Raw genomic sequence first — 25,209 nt, 5'->3', positions numbered from 1 at the left:
AGTCCTCTGAGGCTGTGGGAGTTATATCTAAAAGCACTTTACAAAATTAGAAAATGTTAGTACCAGCTGCAGAAAAGAAACAACCACCGCCAGAGGGGCTCCAGCAACTGAACAGCCACTAACCCAGATGAAGCAGGCAATTGAGAACATCTTGGAACCAATTTAAATCCTGGTGGATGGCTCGTTGTAAATTACTCTGTCGCCCTGGGAGAGGAACCGCCACCAGATTTATAAATAACCACCAAGCTGGCAGTCATTTATAAAGCATTGTGAGGAAGCACTGTCCATGTAGTTCCTCTCAAAGCATTTTGCTGTTTGGTGCAGGGATCCGTCAACATGATGGAACCTTGCACCAAACCGTTTTCTTTTCTTCAAACAGTTTTCTTATCTTCAAACTGGATTTTGTTTTTTAACTAAAAAGAAAATGCTCCTTTTGCCATGGGAGTCCTTTCCCTTGGCGAGGGGAGCATTAAACAGTTTTTTTCTGCCCCTTACTGCCAGGATTGTCCTGGTAGTGATAAACTGTGAAAATTGACCTGTAATTCCACCCATTTAAATTAGGTGGGCGGAATTACAGGTCTGCTCTTATAGCCCTTACTCCGCAGGCCATCAGAGGGGTTTAATTACGGCAGAGATTGTAGTTGCTGCCGTGATTAAAACTATGGTCCGCCACCATCTAAATTGTGCAGGTGGACCAATAACTTGGCAGAATAGATACTCGGCGGCCATTGTGATGGAGTATCTACACTGCCAAGATATAAAATGGCCCCCTTGTTGCCACACAAAATTTATATAGTATCTGACATTGACTCATTGTTACTAACACAGCCACCACCAGGTAAGTTAAAAATTATTCCAAAAATGTTTTGTCCATTAAGAATAATGAATAATTTCGCACATTTTAAACATTTTAGCTTAAAAAAGTGTTCTCTGTATAATTCAGTGTAGTTTTTCATTAAATCACCACAGAGACATTTTTTTACATTTGTTTGTAACTTTAAAAATGATTTACACTTATCTAAATTGAAAGTAGTGTCACATAAATGTTTTTATTAATGGTGAAAAAGTTACCTTTACCAGTACAATCAAAAAGTGGATGTTCTGACTGAAGAAACAGAACAGGTTGCAGGTGCGGAACTCTCTCACACTCACACAGTCCTATAACCACCCCCCCATAACACTAGACACTTGCATGCATTCTCCATAACACCCACTCACTCACTAAACATGCCGCAAATATCTGGGACCGGCTGCATGACAATGCCCCTTACCTACTTTTCCTTACGAAAACCAGGCTGACCTCTCCATTGGCACCTGGCTCTCCTTCCTGGCTAAAAGATTGCCAGGTAGGACAGACCTCACGAGCCTGGAGGCGGAATTGCCATCATCCACAAGAACACCATCAGAAGCCTCACATCCATGGACACTTCATCCTCCAACATGGAGCACCTGTTGTTTAAGCTCCACTTCACAGCCAACTTCACTCTGAGAGGCACTGTCATCTACATATGACCGAAATTGCACTCCAACTTCACTGACACCATCACAGACCTTATTGCACCACTTGTCCTCTATGCTAGAATTACATCCTACTTAGAGACCTGAACTTCCACCTTGAAGACCATGCCAACCCCAACTCAAGAGCACTCATTGAAGACCTTGGAAGCCTGGGCCTCACCCAGTAAAGAGACTGACGTATGTCACTGGACATCTCCTGGACCCTATTCTCACCAACTTTGATTAAATCGGTCTAAAAAAGTCCACGCCAGTCCCCTAGGCAGACCACACAATCTCGTTATGTTCACCATTCTCCTCCTGGTCCAGTGCACGCACACCACTGCCAGAGCAGCCCACTAAAACTGGAACAGCATCACTGACAAGGACTGCAACACTGCTCTCAACACCCACCAACCCAAACATAGCAACAGCCTCCCCACAGCCATCAAGAATTTCAACAATTGGATCACCTCCTGTGACGACTCCCTGGACCCCTCAAACACAACAATACAGCAAGATCTAGACCCCGGGTCAGTTGTTAAACTGAGTAACTCAGACTGATGAAACACCACTGCAAACAACTAGCGTGCAAATGGAGAAGGAGCCAGGACAATGCAGACAAGAGCATGTTCAATTCTGCCCTAAGACGTTACCACCAAACGATCCATACCACCAAGCGTGCCATTCTGGTGAACCACATCGATACCAGCACCAACAGAAGCAAAGAAATCTTCACCATTGAGAAAGATTTCACCTCACCACCAGCCACCTTCATCTTGATCACCCTCTCACAGGACCTCTGCAACCGTCTCTCTCAATTCTTCAGCTAGAAAAAACACAGCCATTCACAGCAACTTCAACCTTCAACGGGACCTGACAGACCTCACCAAATGCCTCCTGATCTTATCCAAATAACTAATGCACACATGGACCATCATCATCCTAGAAAAAACCACAGCAACCATGAAGTCCATTCACTGAAGGGCCCTATCGACCCCTTCCCCACCATGCTGACTGCATAGGACTGCAACTCATCAGCACCATGCTCATGCCCATTTTTAATGCCTCCAATATGCAACTATCTGCCCATTGTTGAAGACATCCTCTATAGACCCTTTAACACTCGCCAACTAGAGACCAATCTCCCTGTTACCTTTCCCAGCTAAGGTCTTGGAGAAAATCATCAACATACACCTCACTAAATACCTCAATGACTACCAACTGCTCGACACCACTCAGGCTGGTCGCAGACTCAACCACAGCATGTAAACTCCCTCATCGCCGCATGGATGACATTATAATATTGTGATTTGTATACTGTGTAGTTACTTCAAACGAAGTGTCCCAGCGCTGGAGGTCTAGCTCTCAGTGGTCAGGAAAATACAGCAGAACTAATAAGAATCAGTATACATGCGAGGTCCCCATGAGTGTCCCTTTGAGAGTGCACTCCCTTACTTACTAGGCCTGTCACGTAGACCTTTACAAGACCATAGTGAAGATAGATTTGTCTATGACTGCCCCAGCCATACATGGGTATAATGGAGAAATTCTGCTTGCACCACAAATTAAGCCAGCACATGCTATACAGCACTGACTCATAGGGGGTAGGGAGGGGAACAGTTTCCAGATCGATGTTAAGATTGTGTCATTTATAAACCAAATAAGACGGCCACCTCAGATGACTGTCTGACACGATAATGTCTGGCACCTAAATGGTTTTTTAAGAAAACCCTCACACACCAACCTGGTTGGTGTCATGCTTCATAATCGGGTCCAAGCTGAGTAGCTGAATGCTACTCAGCTGTGCTACGACACCTTTTTACAGTGGAGCAGGTTTGAGGTGTTGGGTGAATGTGATGAAGTGAAAGTGAATCTAAAAATACCTCCGGATTCTACCTGTTGAATTTATTCTTGGTGATACTGGGTATATTTAAAAACTAGAGAGTGGATAAAGGATACTATGTGTAGCCAATTACTATCCAATGATGGTTGACATGTTTCAGCCCGCTCCAGAAAATAAATGGGGCTTTCTTCAGGACCTCTCAAATAACGTGAAAGCGAAAATGTGTGGTAAAAAATCACCACATGTTAGAGCATTTTCAGTGTTCTCGCTAAGGAACACTATGTATGCCAAAAAGGACTGACCGTAATATGGGTCCTCTCAATGGTTAAAACCTGTAAAAGAAAAGGACAAAATCCAATACAGTAAAGGACAAGTCTCAGACATGTAGTCAACTTCAGTCTCCATTGTGATTTCCTGAAAAAGAAAAAGGTGTAGTAACACACAGTGTCAGACATACGTGCATTACCCATTCATACATATGTCATGCATCAAAATGCCATGCTTGTATACAAAATGGTGGTCATGCCGTTCTATGCTGTGTAAACGATAAAGCGCATCTTTTGCCTTATTAGGCTCTCCCCCCACCCCTCCCAGGATCAGATATGCGAGCGATCAAACTGATTTATGTAATTACTTCTACTAATCATTCAGCTCTATGATCACTGGTAACGAGAATAAGTTTATGTCCACAGCGCAACATAGCCGAACACTTTTTTGGCCAATCACCGCCACAGGTTCACATGAACACCTATGCTAATAATAAGGCAAAAGATGCGCTTTATCGTCTACACAGCAAAGAACGGCTTGACCACCATTTTGTATAGAAGCATGGCATTTTGATGCATGACATATGTATGAATGGGTGATGCACGTATGCCTGACACTGTGTGTTACTACACCTTTTTCCTTTTCAGGAAATCACAATGGAGACTGAAGTTGACTACATGTCTGAGACTTGTCCTTTACTGTATTGGATTTTGTCCTTTTCTCTTACAGGTTTTAACCATTGAGAGGACCTATATTATGGTCAGTCCTTTTTGGCATACATAGTGTTCCTTAGCGAGAACACTGAAAATGCTCTAACACGTGGTGATTTTTACCACACATTTTCACTTTCACGTTATTTGAGAGGTCCTGAAGAAAGCCCCATTTATTTTTTTGAGCGGGCTGAAACATGTCGACCATTATTGGATAGTAATTGGCTACACATAGTATCCTTTATCTACTCTCTAGTTTTTAAATATACCCAGGATCACCAAGAATAAATTGAACAGGTAGAATCCGGAGGTATTTTTAGATTCACTTTCACTTCATCACATTCACCCAACACCTCAAACCTGCTCCACTGTAAACAGGTGTCGTAGCACAGCTGAATAGCATTCGGCTACTCAGCTGGGACCCGATGATGAAGCATAACACCAACCAGGTTGGTGTGTGAGGGTTTTCTTAAAAAACCATTGAGGTGCCAGACATTATTGTGTCAGACAGACATCTGAGGTGGCCTTCTTATTTGGTTTATAATTGACTCTAGGGACAAGGACGGCCGTCCACACGTCCTAGCTCTCTCTTTTGTTTTTGAAAGATTGTATCATTGCAATACCGTGATTCTAGACATATGCAGTAAAATGACTATAGAGCCGACCTGGCTATGACAATTGTAATGCTATAATGCAGGATGCATAAATCTGTAAAAAAAAAAAAAACTAATAAGAATCTGGATCAGACTGACATAAATAGGCAATTTTTTAAGTTTTGTGAAGCAGTGACTCCATCTTTGCCTGTCTTAGGTGAAGGGGAAGGGAGTTCCACAGCTTGGGGGCAGCTCCTTAAGCTTTTTAGCATAAAAAGCTAAAGGAGCTGCCCCCAGTCCAAGCTTTCTTTAAAGTGGGGATACATGCCAACAAGGCCCTCGCAGATTTAGGGCTCCTTGAAGGAGAGTAAGGCTTGATGAGGGGGGTGCAAATAACGGGGACCCTTTTCTTAAAAGCCCTCTAGCAGTAGCACAGGGCTTTAAAAGAGAGTCACTTCTTCAGAGTAAGCCAGGAGAGCTTTGAGGGTGCAGATCCCATAAACGCCCTCCTAAAAAGGTTTAGCAGCAGAAGAGCTGCAGAGTTCTGCAATGCTGAAGTCTCATCAATCGGGATTGTGATACTCCTAGGTACAAGACATTGCAGTAGCCAGTCTGGACATGACCAGTGCCTGGACTACTGTTTTCCCTGCAGATTCGGGCAAGAGGCAGATGATTTTATTTTGGAGTTTTTAAAATCCCAATACATTTGCCTGCTAAGGCCGTAATCTGGCTGTCATGTAATCTTAAAGCAAACAGAAGGAGATGATGGATGGAGCGCTGAAACTTTTCAGACACTCACCCCCAGTCACAGATCTGGGTTGAATCCATCATCATTCTTTAGCTCACTTCGCCACCTCAGTTCAGACCCAGCTATATGCAAATCAGTCTTGACCCTGTACCTCATGGGAACAGTCCAGCCTGACCATGCAAGCCAGGTCTTCTCTGAACCGGTAAACATGCATCCTGGCATCGGGAGGACCTGGCCTGGCAGTTCGGGCTGGACTGTTCCTATTGGGCTCAGGATCAAGACTGATTTGCATATGACTGGGTCCAAACTGGAATGGCATGGTGAGCAAAATAACGATGGATTTAGGCCCAGATCTCTGCACTGGGGTGAATGTACGACATTGTTCTGCATTCTGTCCATCAATTGTTCTTTTTGCATTTGTCACCCCAAGTGGGCTGGGTATGCCCAGACGTGGGTCCCGTGCTCTCCATGCCACTGGAGTCAAGCTATCCTGGCTGTTGAGGGCTGAAAGCACAAGCCCGGTCCTAGGATGCTTGTTTTCAGTCCAGGGGGGACCTGGCCTGGCAATTCAGGCTGGACTGTTCCCATTGGGCGCAGGATGAAGACTGATTGCATATGGTTGGGTCCAAACTGGAATGGCATGGTGAGCAAGAAAACTGTGGATTTAGGCCCAGATCTCTGTACTGGGGTGAATGTATGACATTGTTCTGCATTCTGTCCATCAATTGTTCTTTTTGCATTTGTCATGTAATCTGTTCATGAAACCAAATGCCTAGGTTTTTAAACCTAGGCTTTGGAGAAGGCAAAGTCTAAGCGAGTCTGGCCACCAAGCAGAGATCCGGATCGAGGGTTGTTTGCCTAGAATGAGAACCGGGGTTTTCCTGTATTTAGTTTAATGCAACTGAGATCCATCCGCTGAGTGACATTCAACAAACAGGTCCTCAATGAGACAGCCATGCTGACTTTGTTCTGTGATAGGGTGATAATGAGCTAAGTATCATCAACGTACAAAATGATGTTAAAGTCGTAATGCTCAATAATATCAGCCAGGGGGCCCATATACAGATTGAATAAAGTAGGGCTCAAAGAAGAACCCTGAGGCACCCCCTGCTGAAACAGAAAAACCTGAGAATAAAAAGGTTTTTGTAACACCTCAAGGGTGCGTTCCTGCACAAAGAAGGCAAACCATTACAGTGCCTTGTGACCAACACGACAGCTCCACAATTGCTTAAGTAGGAGGTTGTGGGATACGGTATTAAAGGCGGCACTGAGGTCCAACTTCAGCAGTGCAGTAGCGTCTCCCCCTTTCAAGAATTTTGCAAATGGACTCAGAGGCAAGCAATAGGGCTGACTCTGTAGAGAGGGCGAAAGCCCGACTGGGTCCTATGCAGTAGCTCATGTGCTTCAATAAAAACCGAAAGCTGCTGGTTAACATATTTTTCTTCAACCTTCTCAGGCTTAGTTGTGTCTAACAAGGTGTTTTTAAGGAGTGGGATTACCATGGCATTCTTCCAACACCGTGGAACTTGGTATGCCATGAAGGAGCTATAAAGTAAATCACAGAGCGCATGTAGCACAGCTTCCACTCCTCGCTCCAGATTGGCGGGGAGGCAGGGTTGAGTGGAGAGCCAGATTTGACTGATGCCATCACAGGGGACAGTTCATCAGGTTCGATGGATTTGAACTGTAACATCCGCATGACTCTGGGACAGAGGAGACACCTCATCCTCCTGCACCTCACTGCAACATTTGGCATAGTCTCCCACCTCATACTCATCCAAAGCCCACAAGACATCAGAATCTAAGGACATGTACTCCGATGGATCTGCTCCTTCCTGACTAAAGTCACCAACTGGATGAAGACCAACTCTCTAAAGCTGAACATTAACAAGACTGAATTCATAATCAATGGGAAGAGCACATCACTATGGGTCTCCACCTGGTGGCAAACAGAGTTAGTACAGACACCCACCCCTAACACCCACACCAAGATCCTCGGGATAATCATTGGCAGCAAACTCAACATTACATCCCAAGTCAATGCTGTGATGTAGCTTAAATGCTGTTCACTCTTTACACGACATATTAACACGTATGAGGAAAAATATATGTGGACTGTGCATACGGTTTAGAAAATAACAATAATCATGATAGAAAATATAGTAAAAGCACCGTAAAAGCATGCTTAAGATGTAGAAGTAGTCAAAAATCATATAAATGTTTCACTAATACAATTAACAAATGAATATTTCCAAACAATTTATGAAAATGTATATTTGTTCTAACTAGAATGCATTAATAGACTTTATCTGCAATAAAAATGTATTACTGGAAACTGCTCTTTCACCTGCCCATGTATTCCAGTTGTGAATAATGATAACGTGGTGCAAAATACATTTTATTATAGTTAGAAAACTAAAACTTTCCATATGTAATCTATTAGATTTGGGGGTCTCTAGTTGGCAGAGGTAGGTACCTTTGACAAATAGGGACCCTTGCGTCTAGTCAGGGTAAGGGGGTTCACTCCTAAAATAACCCCTGCTCACCCACTTGGTAGCTTGGCACGAGCAGACAGGCTTATCTCAGAGGCAGTGTGTAAAGCGTTTGTGAACACATACAGTAATCAAGTGACAACACTACCGATGGACACCACACAAGTTTTATATTAAAAAAGAAGTATCTTTGTATAGACTTATCACAAGACCACAAACGACACAAATCCACAATACTGTACTTAAAATGGTAGAATTAGCTTAGTTCTCTTTAGATGTTAAAATGCGACACTTTGAGTTCAATGCACCTTAGGATGCGTAACGCTATACAACGAAAGTGTTGCAGGGAAGGTGATGCGTCGGTTCCTTACACGCAAAAACGGTGATGCGTCGGGTCCCTAGTGCTGCGTAGGGAATGCGTCGGATCGTCTTTGCAAGGGGAGGTGATGCGTCGCTTTCTTACTGTGCGTCCGTGGCGATGCGGCCTGCAACGCCGTGATGCGATGAAGATTCGGTACAATGCGACAAAGATGTCATCTTCTTCTTGATGCGACACGATGCGTGCACGCCTGAGGGGCGTGCGGCGACTCAAGGATACTTCTGACCCGCGACAGGCCCTGCGACACGTTTCCCGGTGATGCGGCGGCGTCTGATGCGACGTCGATCCTCTTCTCCGGTGATGCGAGGCGCTTTGGCAGCCCTGCGATGACTCAACGATTTTTCTGAGACGCGACAGGCCCTGCGACATGCTTCCCGGTGATGCGGCGGCGTCTGATGCGACGTCGATCCTCTTCTCCGGCGATGCGAGGCGCTTTCATGTTGTGAAGCGACAGTTTGACGTCACGCTTCTTGCTTGCGAGTCGCGCTTCCAGCTCCTTGCGACACGCAGTCCCTCAGAGAGCCCAGCACACCTGCAGGCACTTCCAAAGAACTCTTGGGGAGCTGGTTGGTGAAGTCTGTTGTCCCTGAGACTTCAGCAGGAGGCAAGCTCATTTCTCAAGCCCTTGGAGATCCTTCACAAGTTGCATAAAGTACACACAAAGTTCCTTTCTCCTCTCTTTGGCAGTCAGGCAACCACTGCAGGCCAATCCCACAACCTTAGGGATAGTCTCTCCTCAGTCTCTCTGGTTCCCCTCCTCAGCAAAGGTTGCTTCTTGTTTCCCAAAAGTGATCTAAAGTTCTTGGGTTCTGGGTCCCCCTTTTATACACAGTTTCTCTTTGTTCTCTGAAGGCAGAGAGGCCTTTGCCTAGTCCAAACCAGTTCTGGTCAGTCGTGGAGCACTCTGTTTACATGACTCCTTCTTACCTTTCACAGTGCAGGCCAGGGACATCAGACGCACCACAGGGGGTGGATGGTTAGACAAGAAAATACCTACTTTCTAAAAGTTGTATTTTCAAACACAGAATGTTAAAATCAACTTAAATAAAATATGTATTTTATCATTCTGAGTTCAGGCATACTAAACTCGAAATTCGACCATGTTCCCTGAGTCAGTTAGGATTATAAAATATAATAATCAAACTGCCCATTCTGGCCTATGGGGAACAGGTAGCCTTGCAATAGTTAAAAAACGAAAATGGCTGTAATTCTCTATTAGGACATGCCACACACACCAGGGCATGTCCTACCTTATACTTAAAATGCACCCTGCCCTTGGGCCTACCATAGGGGTGTTTGATATGAAGAAAAGGAATGGTTTAGCGACTGGCAAGTGGGTGCACTTGCCCAGTCAACATGGCAGTACCAGACTGCACACAGGCTCTGCAATGGCAGACCTGAGACACACTTTACAGGCTGCTTCTGTGGGTGGCCCAACCAGTGCTGCAAGGCGTCTAGCAGCATTTGATTTACAAGCCCTGGGCACACTCCGTGCACTGAACTAGGGTCTGACAGGTAAACCAAACTAGCCAATCATGGACTCACAAATCCATACATCAATTTACAATAGGGAGAGCATATGCAATTTAGCACTGATCAGCAGTGGTAAAGTGCCCAGAGTCATAAAACAGCCAACAGCAGGTCAGAAAAAATACAGGAGGAAGGCAAAAAGTTTAGGGATGACCCTGCAAAAAGGGCCAAGTTCAACATAATCCTTATATGTTGAGAGTCTCAAATTTCCTAAAACAACATTACTAATCACATTTGTGAACATCTTACATGTACATGTTTTCAAAATTGCAGTAGTTGACTACAACTACTATTGAATGTTTATGTGAAACAAAACTTGTTATCGACTGCTTAACAAGAGTATAGGTGAAGCTACAAATGGTCAACTATGGTTACTAATTGCATGTTGATTCTGTTGTATTACTTTAAAATGCATTTACCTTGATGTTAATTTCTAGACCTGTGTCTTATCATGACGTCTATGAACAAATATTTTATCTTACCTCTTGTTCCTGTAGCATGCTTGTACTTTTCCATGAGCAATTGAGAGATTTGATACACACTTGAGGAAATTCGATTTTAGATCTCGCTTGTATTCAGCCACCATTTTGTGTTCCACCGCCATTTTGTGTTGCCCTCACTCAGGCAGCACAATGAACGAAGTTTTTCTGCTGATCTTACTGCGACGTGTCAAATAACCTTCTGCCTCTGTTTATGAGACTGATGTCAGGGACTGGCTGAGTCCACTAATCCTCGTCTGGTTTGACTAAACCCTGTCTCGACTGTCTGTCGGTTCACACCATTCTTTCCTGACTTTATCTTATCTTCTGGCCTTCGCTATTCTCTACTTGTATTCTCTCATTTCACAACTGTCCTCCAAAGCATACAAATGTCCTGCCACCTGCAAGTTGAGTTGTAGACACTACCACTGATTAACTTGTGGGGAGGGGTGACAAAAACAGTTGGAAGAGAGGTTTACTTGGGTTACTTGATATCTTGTTTTCAAACTTTTCTCATTGGTTATATCTTGTTTTCAAACTCTTCTCATTGGATAACCATGTGTGCATTGGGAGTGTTCTTGGTGAATCTATGTGCTATAAAAGATTGTGCGCCACGGAGTAAAGTGGCAGTCTCCTAAGAACATACTGAGTGTACTTCTGGGACAACTGTACTTAGCTGCAGCTAATAAACCTGATCTTCTACGCTCAACAGAATGTCCTGTGTCTCTGTTCAACAAAGCAGGTGAACTCAGGAGATTAAGGCGTACCCTGCGCCGCCAGGCCCATAAGGCCCTGGTTCTTCAATTGGTGCCCTCTGTGAGGCGGCTTCAGAGGTAGCAGTTCTGCCTGAGGGTCGTGAGGAACCCCGCAAGAAAATTCTGGAGGAATCGCGAACCACATCAAGCAACCCCTGTATGTCGAAGTGGTCCGAAGGTCTTTTTCAGCGCGGTTTCTCCTTCCTGACGGCTGCTGACGACTGCTGCCCTGACTGCCGCCTTGCTTTGGCCTCTTTTGGTGATGTATGGTATCGCGAGACGTTAGACGGGCCTCTGTTGGCGTAAGAAGACACTTAGTTAAGTATTGGTGGGTAGCTCCATCTATTTTTTGTTTTGATTTGGGTCTTTGATTCGGCTATTGCAAAAGCCGAAGCCGAGGGGTGAGTACAGATTGTGCTGTGTTATTTAATTTAACCCCTTGATGTTTGTGAACAGTCCAGTGAAATAACGATGCCTGGTCTGAGTAAGTTTAGAAAGTTTTGTTGTTTTGGTTGTGATAGGGATTCCCGGCTGGAGGACTCTTGTCCAATTCCTCCGGTTGGAACTCCCACTTATGAGCTTTATTCTAAACATGGTGTTGGCCCCATTGCCTTTAATGAGGCATGGATCCGATACACAAAGAACGATGGTGTTCTACAGTGGCCACAGAATGGTAGCTTTGAGCCTGACATATTAGATAATTTGGAAGCAATTTTGTTTAAAAGAAAAGCCCGGCCGGCAATGTTTGACTCTTTCCGCCTCTGGCGTAAGGAAGACAAACAGAGAGAAATTAAACAGGCAAAATGAGATAAGAAAACACAAAGTATGACGATTATACAGGCTGCCCAGCAGTTTAAAGATAATGAGATTAATCATGAAATGGAAATTTCAGAGAGACAGCATCGTATGGCGATAGATAAATGCTATCCGGTGTTGCCTATTTCCCCTTCTGATAAAAGTAAGGATCCGGAGGAAGACCCTTTGATGTCTCACTTATTGAGATTGCCTCCTCCCTATGTACAAGGTGCTAATGCACCCCCATTGTTACAACCAGTTCAGCCATTAGTTGCGCCTCCGCCTGCTCCGGCTCTTCCGCATTTGCCCCTTCCGGTAGTGCCACCCCCACCTCTTCCGCCACCGACTTCTTTGCCTCCGTTTCCTGAACATCAATCTCCTTTGCCTTCGGCTCCCCTTATAACTGTTAATTCTTCTGTTAGTTCACCTAATACCTTGTCCCCTGTTCTTATGTCTAATTCTCCTACTGTGCGCAAACGAATCACAGATACTGTCTCTGGGTTTCTGTCTCCTTTCTTTGAGACTTTGAATATGTCTCCGGCTTTTTCTCGAAGACAGTCTCGTAGTCAACTCCCAGGTCCCGACGAACGGGTGATATTGGATTCTCTCGGTCGCAAATGGATCGAGAAGGGTCCCCAGTATAGTGTGAAAGATATCATGACCACCTTTCATCAGTGGGAGGCGCCCACGCAGAGATATGTATTTAATGTTATGTGTGACACTCTCGCTAAAGAATGGGAGGATATGGATTTGAGTTTACTTCCTCAGGGTTTGTTAGATGTTCAGGCTAATTTCGATAAGGGACTCATTGTGGGTTCTAAGGTTGAGGATGCCGTAAGGACACTTGTCACTTTTAGGCCCTTATTTTCCTCACAGACTTTTTTTGATTCCGATCCTGCTGTTAGGCTGACATCCAAACATTATCCCATGAGAGAGGTTCCTCCAGTGTGGTGCTAATCCAGATGTTCCCGCGCACTTCCAGCGTATATGGGTACATGTCCCCTGGAAGAGATCTGAAGTTTTGGCTCTTAAACAGTCTCTACCGGATCCCCGTAAAAACCATGCTGGCTATTATAAGGAGTAGTCCCAGACTGTTGATGCCTGTATTATGAATTTAGCTGATATTGATATGTTGATGGGAAATGTAGTCCCACAAGCATTATGGGCTCGGATTCGTAGAGAGGATCACGCCCAAGCATTGGGTGGCGATTGGGCTGCTATAATTGCCGCGGATGCAGCCCAAGTGGGTGGTGCTAAGCCTGATGTTTTGATTTCAGAACTCCCTGGTAGGATTATTACTTTGATGAAAACGATGATGCCCGCCTTGCGAGTTAATTGGGATAAATTAGCTGCGTGTAAGCAGAAGAAAGATGAGAGTGTCTCTGATTTCTTCACTCGTTTTGAGGAGACGTTTATTGATCACAGTGGTCAGGATATGACTACGGAGGGTGGACAGCGATTGTTTGTAGATAAATTCGTATTTAATTTGCTTCCCGAACTGTCACATAAGTCCATGTAAAAACAATTCACATCATCAACGTCCGACATATACTCCCTCCAGTACCTATTGTTCCAATTAATCCTTAGTAATAGTCAAATGTCTGTGATCTGTGAAAATAGATATTGTATTACCAACATACTATGTCACCGCAAATTATAACAATCGCAATCTATGCACAAACATGTACTTCATATGGAAACCAACGTAAACTTAGTTCCCAGTAGTAGTCGGTGTAATTCATGAGGAAAAAGACCCACATTACCAACATGCTATGTCCGCAAATATTTATTAAGATGGTAATCTAAGTACAAACATGTAAACTTTGTAATTCAAACTTCACTGACCAGCGTGATAATGTTCAAAGTTGTATTGTACAGGAAAAATACGTATGCTAAGCATCGAGAAAAAAAGCCAAATTATTAATAATCTCAAATTAATACTATTGAACTGTCGGTATTAAATATTAAATATATAATTAGCTGGGGCCATTCTCGAAATATCTAAAACAAGAGACAGCGTACCTCATAAACAAAAAGAGAGTGTTCCTATTTGAATACAGCGGCATGTCGCACGCTTGCCATGCTGGATTATCTATATATACCGGAAGTAAGACCGCTTCCATTTGTGAAAAGACTCACACAAAAGAGGTCAAAACGTGGCGTACGTCAACGCCATCTTAAAAGTACTAAGTTGACAAATATTACCCAGCAAACATATTCACATATACCTGACATCAATAGAGAACCAATATTAACCCATAACCATGTTAATCATGTATAATTACCTCATTAAGGAACCAACACTAATAATTCCGAAATGTAGAAATCACATTATAGATCTCCGTGTGATCGAGTTTATAATTAAACAGGGACCATACCAGAAGTTCAAATACTAAAATTTGAGAATGGACTATTAAGAAGGAATGGAAGCAAGGCGTATGTAAGCGCCATCTTAAAGTTCCCAAAGAAGCAATAAAAAGCTAATAATTTATGTCAATACAAGTGGTCAACACAGACTTACATAAAAAATAATAGTTATTCAATCTATTTATCAAATGGCATGTCTCTTACATGCCATTATCAAGATCTAAGATATTCATGGTGCAAAGTCATTCATAGTCGCCCGAACTAAATACGAAGGTTTGTAAAGATTTGAGTTCATAAACATCATATTTGAAAGCCCAAATGACTATGTGTACATGCAATCATTAACCTTATACTAAACAATTACCTATTTGTAATCCAGAATGCATTAACATAGTGCATGAAAGGATCCAACCATATATACAGGTTTCTGTTGATTGCCATACCTGTTGGTATTTATCTAAGCTCAAATTTACAAAAAACTACTCCCAATGACATCAACATGTCAAACTCATTCATTATCAATATATTATAGCCTTAGGATACCAACATAAAGGCATATTCTATCAGCAAACAGTTACCTATGTTGATAGATAGTATAAAGTAACAACAAATGGTGTTTATTAGTATAAAGAATAATAAGGAGCATGCACTTTAAGTACCCAGAAAGTATTGGCATTCATTATCCATGTTGAGGCCCCTATCAACAGCATGCAATGTCATGATCCAAGGGCCTTATGTTGTCTCAGTTTAAGTTCCCGGTTTCCACCCCTCACATGAGGCTTTACAGATTCTAAACTATGAAATTTGAAGGACAGTTGCTTACTATGTATTACACATTCCTTCGCATGGGCTCCAATAGGGTAACTATCATCCACATTTTTAAAAGCTCTACGATGTTCTGAAATGTGTTCCTTCAGTGAGTGTATGGTACTACCAACATAAATGTTTCCACATTTGCAGATAATTACATAGACAACATATTTCGTCATGCAGTCTTTATGAGTTCTTATTCAATATTTACAAGAATCATTATACTTGAAATCCTTAATTCCATTCATTGACATTTTACACATGCTACAACCACCACAGGGGTACGATCCCTCATTCCGCTTATGTAACCATGTGCGTCTTGACACCTGTCCCTTAGGATAACTTGGACTAACCATGTTTTGTATGGGTGTGCCCCTAAGATAAGTAATACTTGGGTGTCTCAATGCATAAGGTTGGAGAATTTTATCCGATGTAAGCAGGTGCCAATGTCACCTTAGTATATTGTAAAGTTTGTGTGACCAAGGATGGTAACTTGTCACAAGTCTAATGGGTGTTTTAATGTTTCTGTCTCTTTTGTGTTCTCTTATGATGTCTGTCTATTTCAGCCTAAGTGTTCTTTTTTTGGCCCTCAGGATAATATCCTTATTATAGCCTCTAGCTAGGAACCTCCGTTAAATGTCATCAATATTATGTGCAAATTCCATGTCATTGCTACAATCTCTCTGTGCTCTAAACATCTCCCCAAAGGGGATAGAATTAATCTGATTCTGGGGGTGTGAGCTCTTCGCATGTAGCAGTGAATTGCAGGTAGTAGCCTTTCTGAACATCCAACTGTTTATCTTTCCTTGGTCAATATACAATTCAATGTCTGAAAAGACAATCCGCTCCTGACTCTGTACCATAGTAAAGAACATATTGTATGCATTGTTATTCATATGCTCCAAAAATTCCTTCAAATCCTCCTGAATGCCAATCCCAATTAAGAGGCAATTATCAATATATCTCCCAAAATAGAACTATAAAGTCATGCCATCTGGCTCCTAAGGGGCCCCAGATATGCACTGCTTCAAACCATCCAAGAACAGGCGTTCAAAAGACGGCGCAAATCTGGAACCCATCGCAGTTCCGCATGTCTGTTGGTGCCATAGAGCAGTACACAGAAAGGCATTGTGTTCCAATATCAACTGTGACATATCAATTAACATTTCAGAGTGTTCCATATGTTCAACTGGTCGCTTGTACAGAAAATACCTTAATGCAGATAAACCATGTTGGTGAGAAATGTTTGTATATAACGATACCACGTCCATAGCCACAAATATCATATTTGAGTCCCAAGTCAAGTCATTCAAGATGTTCAATACATGCTTAGTGTCCCTTATGTATGAAGGAAGATTAACTTCAAATGTTTGTAGGAAAGTATCTACAAATTCGAATAGTCTCTTCATGGGACCACCAATCCCCGAAATAATAGGTCTTCCCGGGGGCGAAACCAAACTCTTATGGAATTTCAGACCTGCAAGGAAATATTGGTTTTTCCACTAATAAGTACAAGTATTCATCCTCATTCAATAGGCCAACTCTAATTTTGTCCATATGTGCAATTTATGGCTGACTGAAATTTGTCCTGTAGAATAAGTTGTGCTCGATGCAGTAGGCCTGAGTTGGCGTTCATTTAGAAACCCTTTACTGGTTCACTGGAAAAACCTACATTATATGCCTTAGGTTTTATCTGTTAAATATGAAACATTCTGACAAAGTCAGTAAGCTTTGAATGAATTTTTGTTAAATGCACAGACCAAAACCTTTAGGCCTTTAATATCACACTCTGTTAAAGACTTCAGACAGATATTTTGCTACATGAAATGGCACAGATTACCATTAATAAGCTAGTGTTTTGTAGTGGTTACCTCTCTGACAAACCTTGGGAGTAGAAAATGTGAACTTAAAAAAAATCTTGGTAATCCCTTTTAGGTGTGGTTACGTATTGATAGCATTTTACTATCTACGATCACAATGACTAAAATGTTTTTGACTCTTAACATATGATTATTTATTATTACCTACTCAATCCTCACATCAAGAATATATCTTGTGTGGCTCAATGACCTTGATGTATGATGATGAGTTATTGAGTGCCTACCCCCTGTCACTGAGGGGGCAGTTTCTGTTATAAGGCTGAACTATTGGTATTGCCAATATTTGTTCTAATTGGGCCCTCATTGTTGTCTTTTTCCATCCAGCAACTTGTTATTGTTCTTGATTAACCATTGTACAGCTTCTTGTTGATCTTCTAACCAGACTTGAATTGACCATTATACGCATGTGTTCATATTTCGAACCAACTAACTGGCTACTCACCGTTTCGTTTCTTTTATTTCGTGGTTGCCTTAATCTCTTGTTGTTATTTTCTGCATGTACTACTAAGACATAGATTGTATTCTCAGCCCTTTCACATAGGAAGGGACAGATGAGGTATGCTTCCTGTAGATCTAGAAGTTCGCTGTTGCTTTTTCCTATTACTTGTGGGAGAAATGTGGGCAACAACAGCTGCAATGCTTCGGGCAGAAGACTCAAACTGGGCAGTTAGTTTGGAGTGTCTCCTTTCAATGAATGACACCCAGAGAAGTGAAATGGAATTGGATGGCTTAAGCTCCTGGGCAGCCTGTGGATAGTCTACACTAAACAGAAAAAGGAGACCTGCAAGGGGCCATGTTTACGATGACAACATCCAATCCAAGAGGCCAGGCCTGAGATGTACCAAGTTTGGTGGGTGGGATATGCCTAGGAATGGGTAGAGATTGGAAAACTACTAGTGGGAGGAGTCTGGTGAGGGTGTGGGGAATGCACAGGGGAGGTTGTGGAAGGGTAGGTGCAACAGGGAGGCAACAAGGGGTTCACATAGTTGGAGATGGTTGGAACAGATATTGGTAAAAGGGACTAAGAAGGAGATGACCAGGTACAATAGTGGTGGAGGGAGAAACAATTGGTGGGTGGATCCAGGCAGGACGTATGAGCCATATGAGTAATATCCAGAAAATAATGGAAATGATGAGCATAGAAGATTTGGTAAAATGATTAGTACAAGTATCAGTTCTCTAATGAACTAATTATACCAAATTAATGCAAATAAATTAGCACTAATTAACAGTACTGGGGGAGTCTTTTCGAGTACAGACAAATTGTGCATTTCAGGGAGCAATATAAGCCAGCGACATGACCAAACTTTTATCAAATTTAAAGACCAAGAAACAGTGGGCGGGGGCTCTTTTTTCTTAAATAATGACAAATTGTTAATTTTGGGAGGCACTGGGCCATAAAAACTGCCAGAAATGTGATGGATTTATAATTTTATTGTGACGCAGATCTTGCCAAAATCAGTCGCAATAGCAACTTTTTTTAAAATACCCTTTTTAACCATCAATAAAACCCCATCACAATCTTTTTTATGGATGGAAAATTGATTGTTTCCATGATTCACACAATATGCCGGCTTTGCAAATTACATAATAATTGTATAGGCAAATTCACTGGCAAGCTCCAGCATTCCAGCATCAAATAAAGTTTTTTTCTTAGGAGGCTTGAATCCTGTCTCAGAGCTTTCAGGGGTGAATGCAGCTTCAACTGTGGAGTCATATAATATGCTTGACAGTTTGTCAGTATACCTACATCCAACTGCCGGGCTTTACTGCACTTTCACTGGCTACTTTTTGAAATGTTTTTATTCCTAAGTATCGCCCTTAGACCATGACAAGCAGCCAGACCTACAGTAACAGGCATGTGATTATAAAACCACCTGTAGTTCCAGCCTCTGTCCACAGCAGAAGTCTCAATTCCAAGGTGCAAAATGTACAATAAACAAGAAATAAAGAAGGAGAAAACAGGTGTGAAATTTCCCACTATCTCAGTTAACATTTTGAAAAATGTCCCTATATCTCAATTAACATATATTGTAAGGTTCTGTATTTCTCTAGGTAGTCCTTTGCAGTTCTCTTTAAGCCCATGTTAGCTATTTTCCAAAGTGCCACAGCTACCGCTTTGTATTATTCATTAAGTCTCGAATTCATTGTGGAAACTTAGAATTATGTACATTGTCTGCCAATTCCATCATGCCAGTAAGCCCACTTTCACATTCAGTAATTACATATATAGCACTCTTTTGCAGCTTTTCATAAGTATCAATCAAGCACACTTTACTGTTTTCCTCAAAGCCCATAGTAAACACATGTCATGAACTTTTAAATGCTCTTGTTAGCACGATACATGGTGTTTACTTGACTCTGGCATGTATGGCAGTAGGTTAATTTGGTTAAAGGACTATACCGTGGTTAGCCTGTATATAGTGTTGATGGTGTCACGTATGGATTTGAATCCCATTGCTCAATCTGCTGCCGAATGAGAAGCCATCAGCACTGACGCGTCACGTACAGCTAAGCAGGTCCAATGCCAGAAGAAGGAACAGCAGAGGACTTGGGGAATTCTGCCTCTGCTTCACCCACAACCCTTTCCCTGATGCTCTGCTCATCAGCAGTCACATGATGCCATCTGCTCTTGACTCCAGTGGGGACTTCATAAGAAAACCTGTAGCTCGATTCAGAGAACAACCCTCTATTTAAGAGGATCCAGCCTTGATGCTGCAGACTTTAGGAAAAAGTATCTTCAGAGAACAACCCACCATTAAGGAGGATCTGTCCTTAATGCCGCAGAGTTTATCAATGAGTGTCAGTATCAGTATCTTCAGAGAACACCCCACCAATAAAGAGGATCTAGCCATAATGCTGCAGACTTTACAAATAAGTATAAGTAACTTCAGAGAACAACCCACCAATAAAGAGGATCTAGCCTTAATGCTTCAGAATTTAGGAGTAAGCATCAGTATCAGTATCTTCACAGAACAACCCACCAATACAGAGGATCTAGCCTTAATGCTCCAGAATTTAGGAGTAAGCATCGGTATCAGTATCTTCACAGAACAACCCACCATTAAAGAGGATCTAGCCTCAATGCCGCAGACTTTAGCAATAAATATCAGTATCTTCAGAGAAAAACCCACCATTAAAGAGGATCTATCCTTAATGCTCCAGAATTTAGGAGTAAGCATCAGTATCAGTATCTTCAGAGAACAACCCACCATTAAAGAGGATCTGTCCTTAATGCCGCAGAGTTTAGCAATAAGTATCAGTATCTTCAGAGAACAACCCACCAATAAAGAAGATCTAGCCTTAATGCTGCAGACTTTACAAATAAGTATAAGTAACTTCAGAGAACAACCCACCAATAAAGAGGATCTAGCCTTAATGCTCCAGAATTTAGGAGTAAGCATCAGTATCTTCACAGAACAACCCACCAATAAAGAGGATCTAGCCTTAATCCTCCAGAATTTCGGAGTAAGCATCAGTATCAGTATCTTCACAGAACAACCCACCATGAAAGAGGATCTAGCCTCAATGCCGCAGACTTTAGCAATAAATATCAGTATCAGTATCTTCAGAGAAAAACCCACCATTAAAGAGGATCTAGCCTTAATGCTCCAGAATTTAGGAGTAAGCATCAGTATCAGTATCTTCAGAGAACACCCCACCATTAAAGAGGATCTAGCCTTCATGCTCCAGAATTTAGGAGTAAGCATCAGTATCAGTATCTTCAGAGAACAACCCACCATTAAAGAGGATCTAGCTTTAATGCCGCAGACTTTAGCAATAAGTGTCAGTATCTTCAGAGAATAACCCACCAATAAAGATGATCTAGCCTTAATGCTGCAGACTTTACAAATAAGTATCAATCAAGCACACTTTACTGTTTTCCACAAAGTCCCTAGTAAACACACTTCATGAACTTTTAAATGCTCTTGTTAGCACGAAACATGGTGTTTACTTGACTCTGGCATGTATGGCAATAGGTTAATTTGGTTAAAGGTCTATACAGTGGTTAGCCTGTATATAGTGTTGATTGTTTCACGTATGGATTTGAATCCCATTGCTCAATCTGCTGCCGAATGAGAAGCCATCAGCACTGACGCAACACGTACAGCTAAGCAGGTCCAATGCCAGAAGAAGGAACAGCAGAGGACTTGGGGCATTCTGCCTCTGCTTCACCCACAACCCTTTCCCTGATGCTCTGCTCATCAGCAGTCACATGATGCCATGTGCTCTTGACTCCAGTGGGGACTTCATAAGAAAACATGCAGCTCGATTCAGAGAACAACCCTCTATTAAAGAGGATCCAGCCTTAATGCTGCAGACTTTAGGAAAAAGTATCTTCAGAGAACGACCCACCATTAAGGAGGATCTGTCCTTAATGCCGCAGAGTTTAGCAATAAGTATCATTATCTTCAGAGAACAACCCACCAATAAAGAGGATCTAGCCTTAATGCTGCAGACTTTACAAATAAGTATAAGTAACTTCAGAGAACAACCCACCAATACAGAGGATCTAGCCTTAATGCTCCAGAATTTAGGAGTAAGCATCAGTATCAGTATCTTCACAGAACAACCCACCATTAAAGAGGATCTAGCTTTAATGCCGCAGACTTTAGCAATAACTATCAGTATCAGTATCTTCAGAGAACAACCCACCATTAAAGAGAATCTAGCCTTAATGCTCCAGAATTTAGGAGTAAGCATCAGTATCAGTATCTTCAGAGAACACCCCACCATTAAAGAGGATCTAGCCTTAATGCTCCAGAATTTAGGAGTAAGCATCAGTATCAGTATCGTCAGAGAACAACCCACCATTAAAGAGGATCTAGCTTTAATGCCGCAGACTTTAGCAATAAGTATCAGTATCTTCAGAGAACAACCCACCAATAAAGAGGATCTAGCCTCAATGCCGCAGACTTTAGCAATAAATATCAGTATCAGTATCTTCAGAGAAAAACCCACCATTAAAGAGGATCTAGCCTTAATGCTCCAGAATTTAGGAGTAAGCATCAGTATCTTCAGAGAACAACCCACCATTAAAGAGGATCTAGCCTTAATGCTCCAGAATTTATGAGTAAGCATCAGTATCGGTCTCTTCAGAGAACACCCCACCATTAAAGAGGATCTAGCCTCCATGCCGCAGACTTTAGCAATAAGTATCAGTATTTCCAGAGAACAACCCACCATTAAAAAGATCTAGCCTTAATGCTGCAGACTTTACGAATAAGTATAAGTAACTTCAGAGAATAGCCCACCATTAAAGAGGATCTAGCCTCAATGTCGCAGACTTTAGCAATAAGTATCAGTATCATTATCTTTGGAGAACAACCCACCATTAAAGAGGATCTAGCCTCCATGCCACAGACTTTAGCAATAAGTATCAGTATCAGTATCTTCAGAGAACACCCCACCATTAAAGAGGATCTAGCCTTAATGCTGCAGACTTTAGGAATAAGTATCAGTATCAGTATCTTCAGAGAACAACCCACCATTAAAGAGGATCTAGCCTTAATGCCGCAGACTTTAGGAATAAGTATCAGTATCAGTATCTTCAGAGAACAACCCACTAATAAAGAGGATCTAGCCTTAATGCTGCAGACTTTAGATATAAGTATCAGTATCAGTATCTTCAGAAAACAACCCACCAATAAAGAGGATCTAGCCTTAATGCTGCAGACATTAGGAATAAGTATCAGTATCAGTATCTTCAGAAAACAACCCACCAATAAAGAGGATCTAGCCTTAATGCTGCAGACTTTAGGAATAAGTATAAGTAACTTTAGGGAACAACCCACCATTAAATAGGATCAAGTCTTAATGCCGGAGACTTTAGGAATAAGTATCAGTATCAAGGAATGAGTATCAGTATCAGTATCTCTGGAGAACACCCCACCATTAAAGAGGATCTAGCCTTAATGCAGCAGACTTTAGGAATAAGTATCAGTATCAAAGAATAAGTATCAGTATCAGTATCTTTGGAGAACAACCCACCATTAAAGAGGATCTAGCCTTAATGATGCCGCAGACTTTAGGAATAAGTATCAGTATCTTCAGAGAACCACCCACATTTAAAGAGGATCTAGCCTTGATGCCGCAGACTTTAGGAATAAGTATCAGGAAAATATTAGCATTGAGGACACTGAGTAAAAGCAGTCAAGAACGTCTTCTCACACTCACCTTCTAAAGACATGAAACGCTTAAATTGTGCAATAATACCAAAACAATAGAGGTTTGTAGCATATAATGGTCAAGATTTTAGGGTCCCTTGAGCAACATGTTACTTTGCGAGCTCCACGTTGGGTACCACTGTGTTAGCTCTTTGGGTGTGTCACCTCAAGCTTCCATTGTAGCTGCAAATGCACAATAAATTGGGGTGGGAGGAAGCCTTGAGCAGCAGTGAGCATGAAATGGGGAATCAAACATCCATGGGAGTCGAGCAAGGAAATGCAAAGTGGGGCAAGTCAGAAGAGGTGGGTTAAGAAAAGAACAGAAGGATGATGGAGGTAGCACAGCGGTCACAAGGCAACATTGGAGAGGGATGGGTAAATGTACATCACTAGGAAGCAGGGAGACAGCGGGGTAGTAAGTAACAGAAGAAAGTCATGCACAGAAAAAAGGGATGGAGCAAGGAATATGCACAGCTGTAGTAGTTGAGGACAAAGTGTTAGAGAGGAAGAAAGTTGGCAATAGGGGTGGAAACCGAGTTGCAGGGATGAGTTCTATTACAAACTTGCTATGGAGTTGCAGGGTGAAAAGGAGAATGATAATAAGTCTTCTTCAGTGTACATAATAGCAAGCCCTTTGACCCTGGTAAAAACAGTGGCAAGACCTTCCGGTTTTAATGACATCAAGATCTCACCCGTTGGAATGTTCCTTCTAAACCCGTCTCCCCGTTCCCCGGCAAACTACTCATAAGATCCCCTGCTAAAAACAGAATATATAATTTCTGGTGTAAATTGAGGCCCGTCCCCTTGGTTTATATGATTTTTTTTTATATCTCTTGTGCAAATAATTTCTGGAGCTTCTGGTGTAAAATAGCTCAGTGGAACAGAATGCAGAAGACATTGAAAAACACTCAGGAATAAATGATTGTGACCATCCTTGGCATGAATGATGACAGGATCATCTGCCATAAGAGATGATGAGACTTCCGGACAGAAGTGATGGCAGGACGCCATTTAAAGATGGGTCTGGAAAGCCAAAATAAGTTGTAGAAATTGTGCCCGGAGTATTTACAGTACTTTAGAAGGGTTTGCTTGAACATCGCAATAAAAACGTAGGTTCTAAAACATGTAGCAAGCTAATATGTGTATACTTTTAGCAAAAGGTTGAGTACTGGAGCCTTTAAATCCACTGGTTTTAAGGGGTGCGTTTCCACTAATGGGCATTTTTAGGCACAGAAAACTATTTTTATTCTGTGGAAAACGACTTCCATATTTGTAAGTGGCACTGAGATGAGTTATTTTCTTTGCTATGTACAATTGCATCTGAAAGCGTCAAAAGTGATATTGTGAGTTACAATCATGTGTTTGCGCCATAGGGAGGCCCTGGGAGAAGATCCCAATGCGAAGGAAGAAGTGAAAGAAGCCCCGAGAAGGAGTCACAAGCAGATAGAAGACAGTCGACAGGTGAGGCCATAGCTGGGCTGAAAATAGGAGACAAGGGTTCAATATAATGGCCTGGTATCATAGAGGCAGCCCATGTGTGGACGGGGTCTTGTGGTGCTTCTGTGAGGCCTTTTCCTGAGTTAATCGGGCAACGAGTGGCTGTGAGCAGTATCCTGAGTGAGTGCTGTCAATTACCATTGGTGTCCCAATGCCACTGATACTCCAAGTTGTATCACCAAGTAACTCCTAATGCCAATGTGACACCCTAGAGGAGCAAAATGCTCATTAGAGATTTCTGTAGGACTTAGTAGGGATTAGAAACTTGGATGCAGATACTCTGATACAGCAGGACACAATAAGTAACACACTATATTCAAAGTAAAGTCAATGCTAGTACTTCAAAGAAGAACAGGACATTTATTAGAAGATAAGTGAAGTGCAGTTAAAACTATGATAA

General features: G+C 42.1%; 1 protein-coding gene across 1 annotated transcript in view; it reads left to right on the top strand.

Moving 5' to 3' along the window:
• The window catches only part of LOC146822050 (dynein regulatory complex protein 1-like), a 1,074,594-nt gene that overhangs the window by 51,417 nt on the left and 997,968 nt on the right, over positions 1–25,209 (top strand). Inside the window, exon 2 of the mRNA XM_085613165.1 lies at positions 24,686–24,773. Within this exon, the coding sequence (XP_085469291.1) occupies positions 24,686–24,773 (88 nt within the window). The remainder of the gene's footprint in view (positions 1–24,685; positions 24,774–25,209) is intronic.

The sequence above is a fragment of the Triturus cristatus genome, chromosome 6 (genome assembly GCF_964204655.1).
Source record: "Triturus cristatus chromosome 6, aTriCri1.1, whole genome shotgun sequence".
NCBI lineage: Eukaryota > Metazoa > Chordata > Amphibia > Caudata > Salamandridae > Triturus > Triturus cristatus.
Note: the sequence above shows the minus strand (reverse complement) of the source record. Positions and strands in the feature narration are given on the sequence as shown.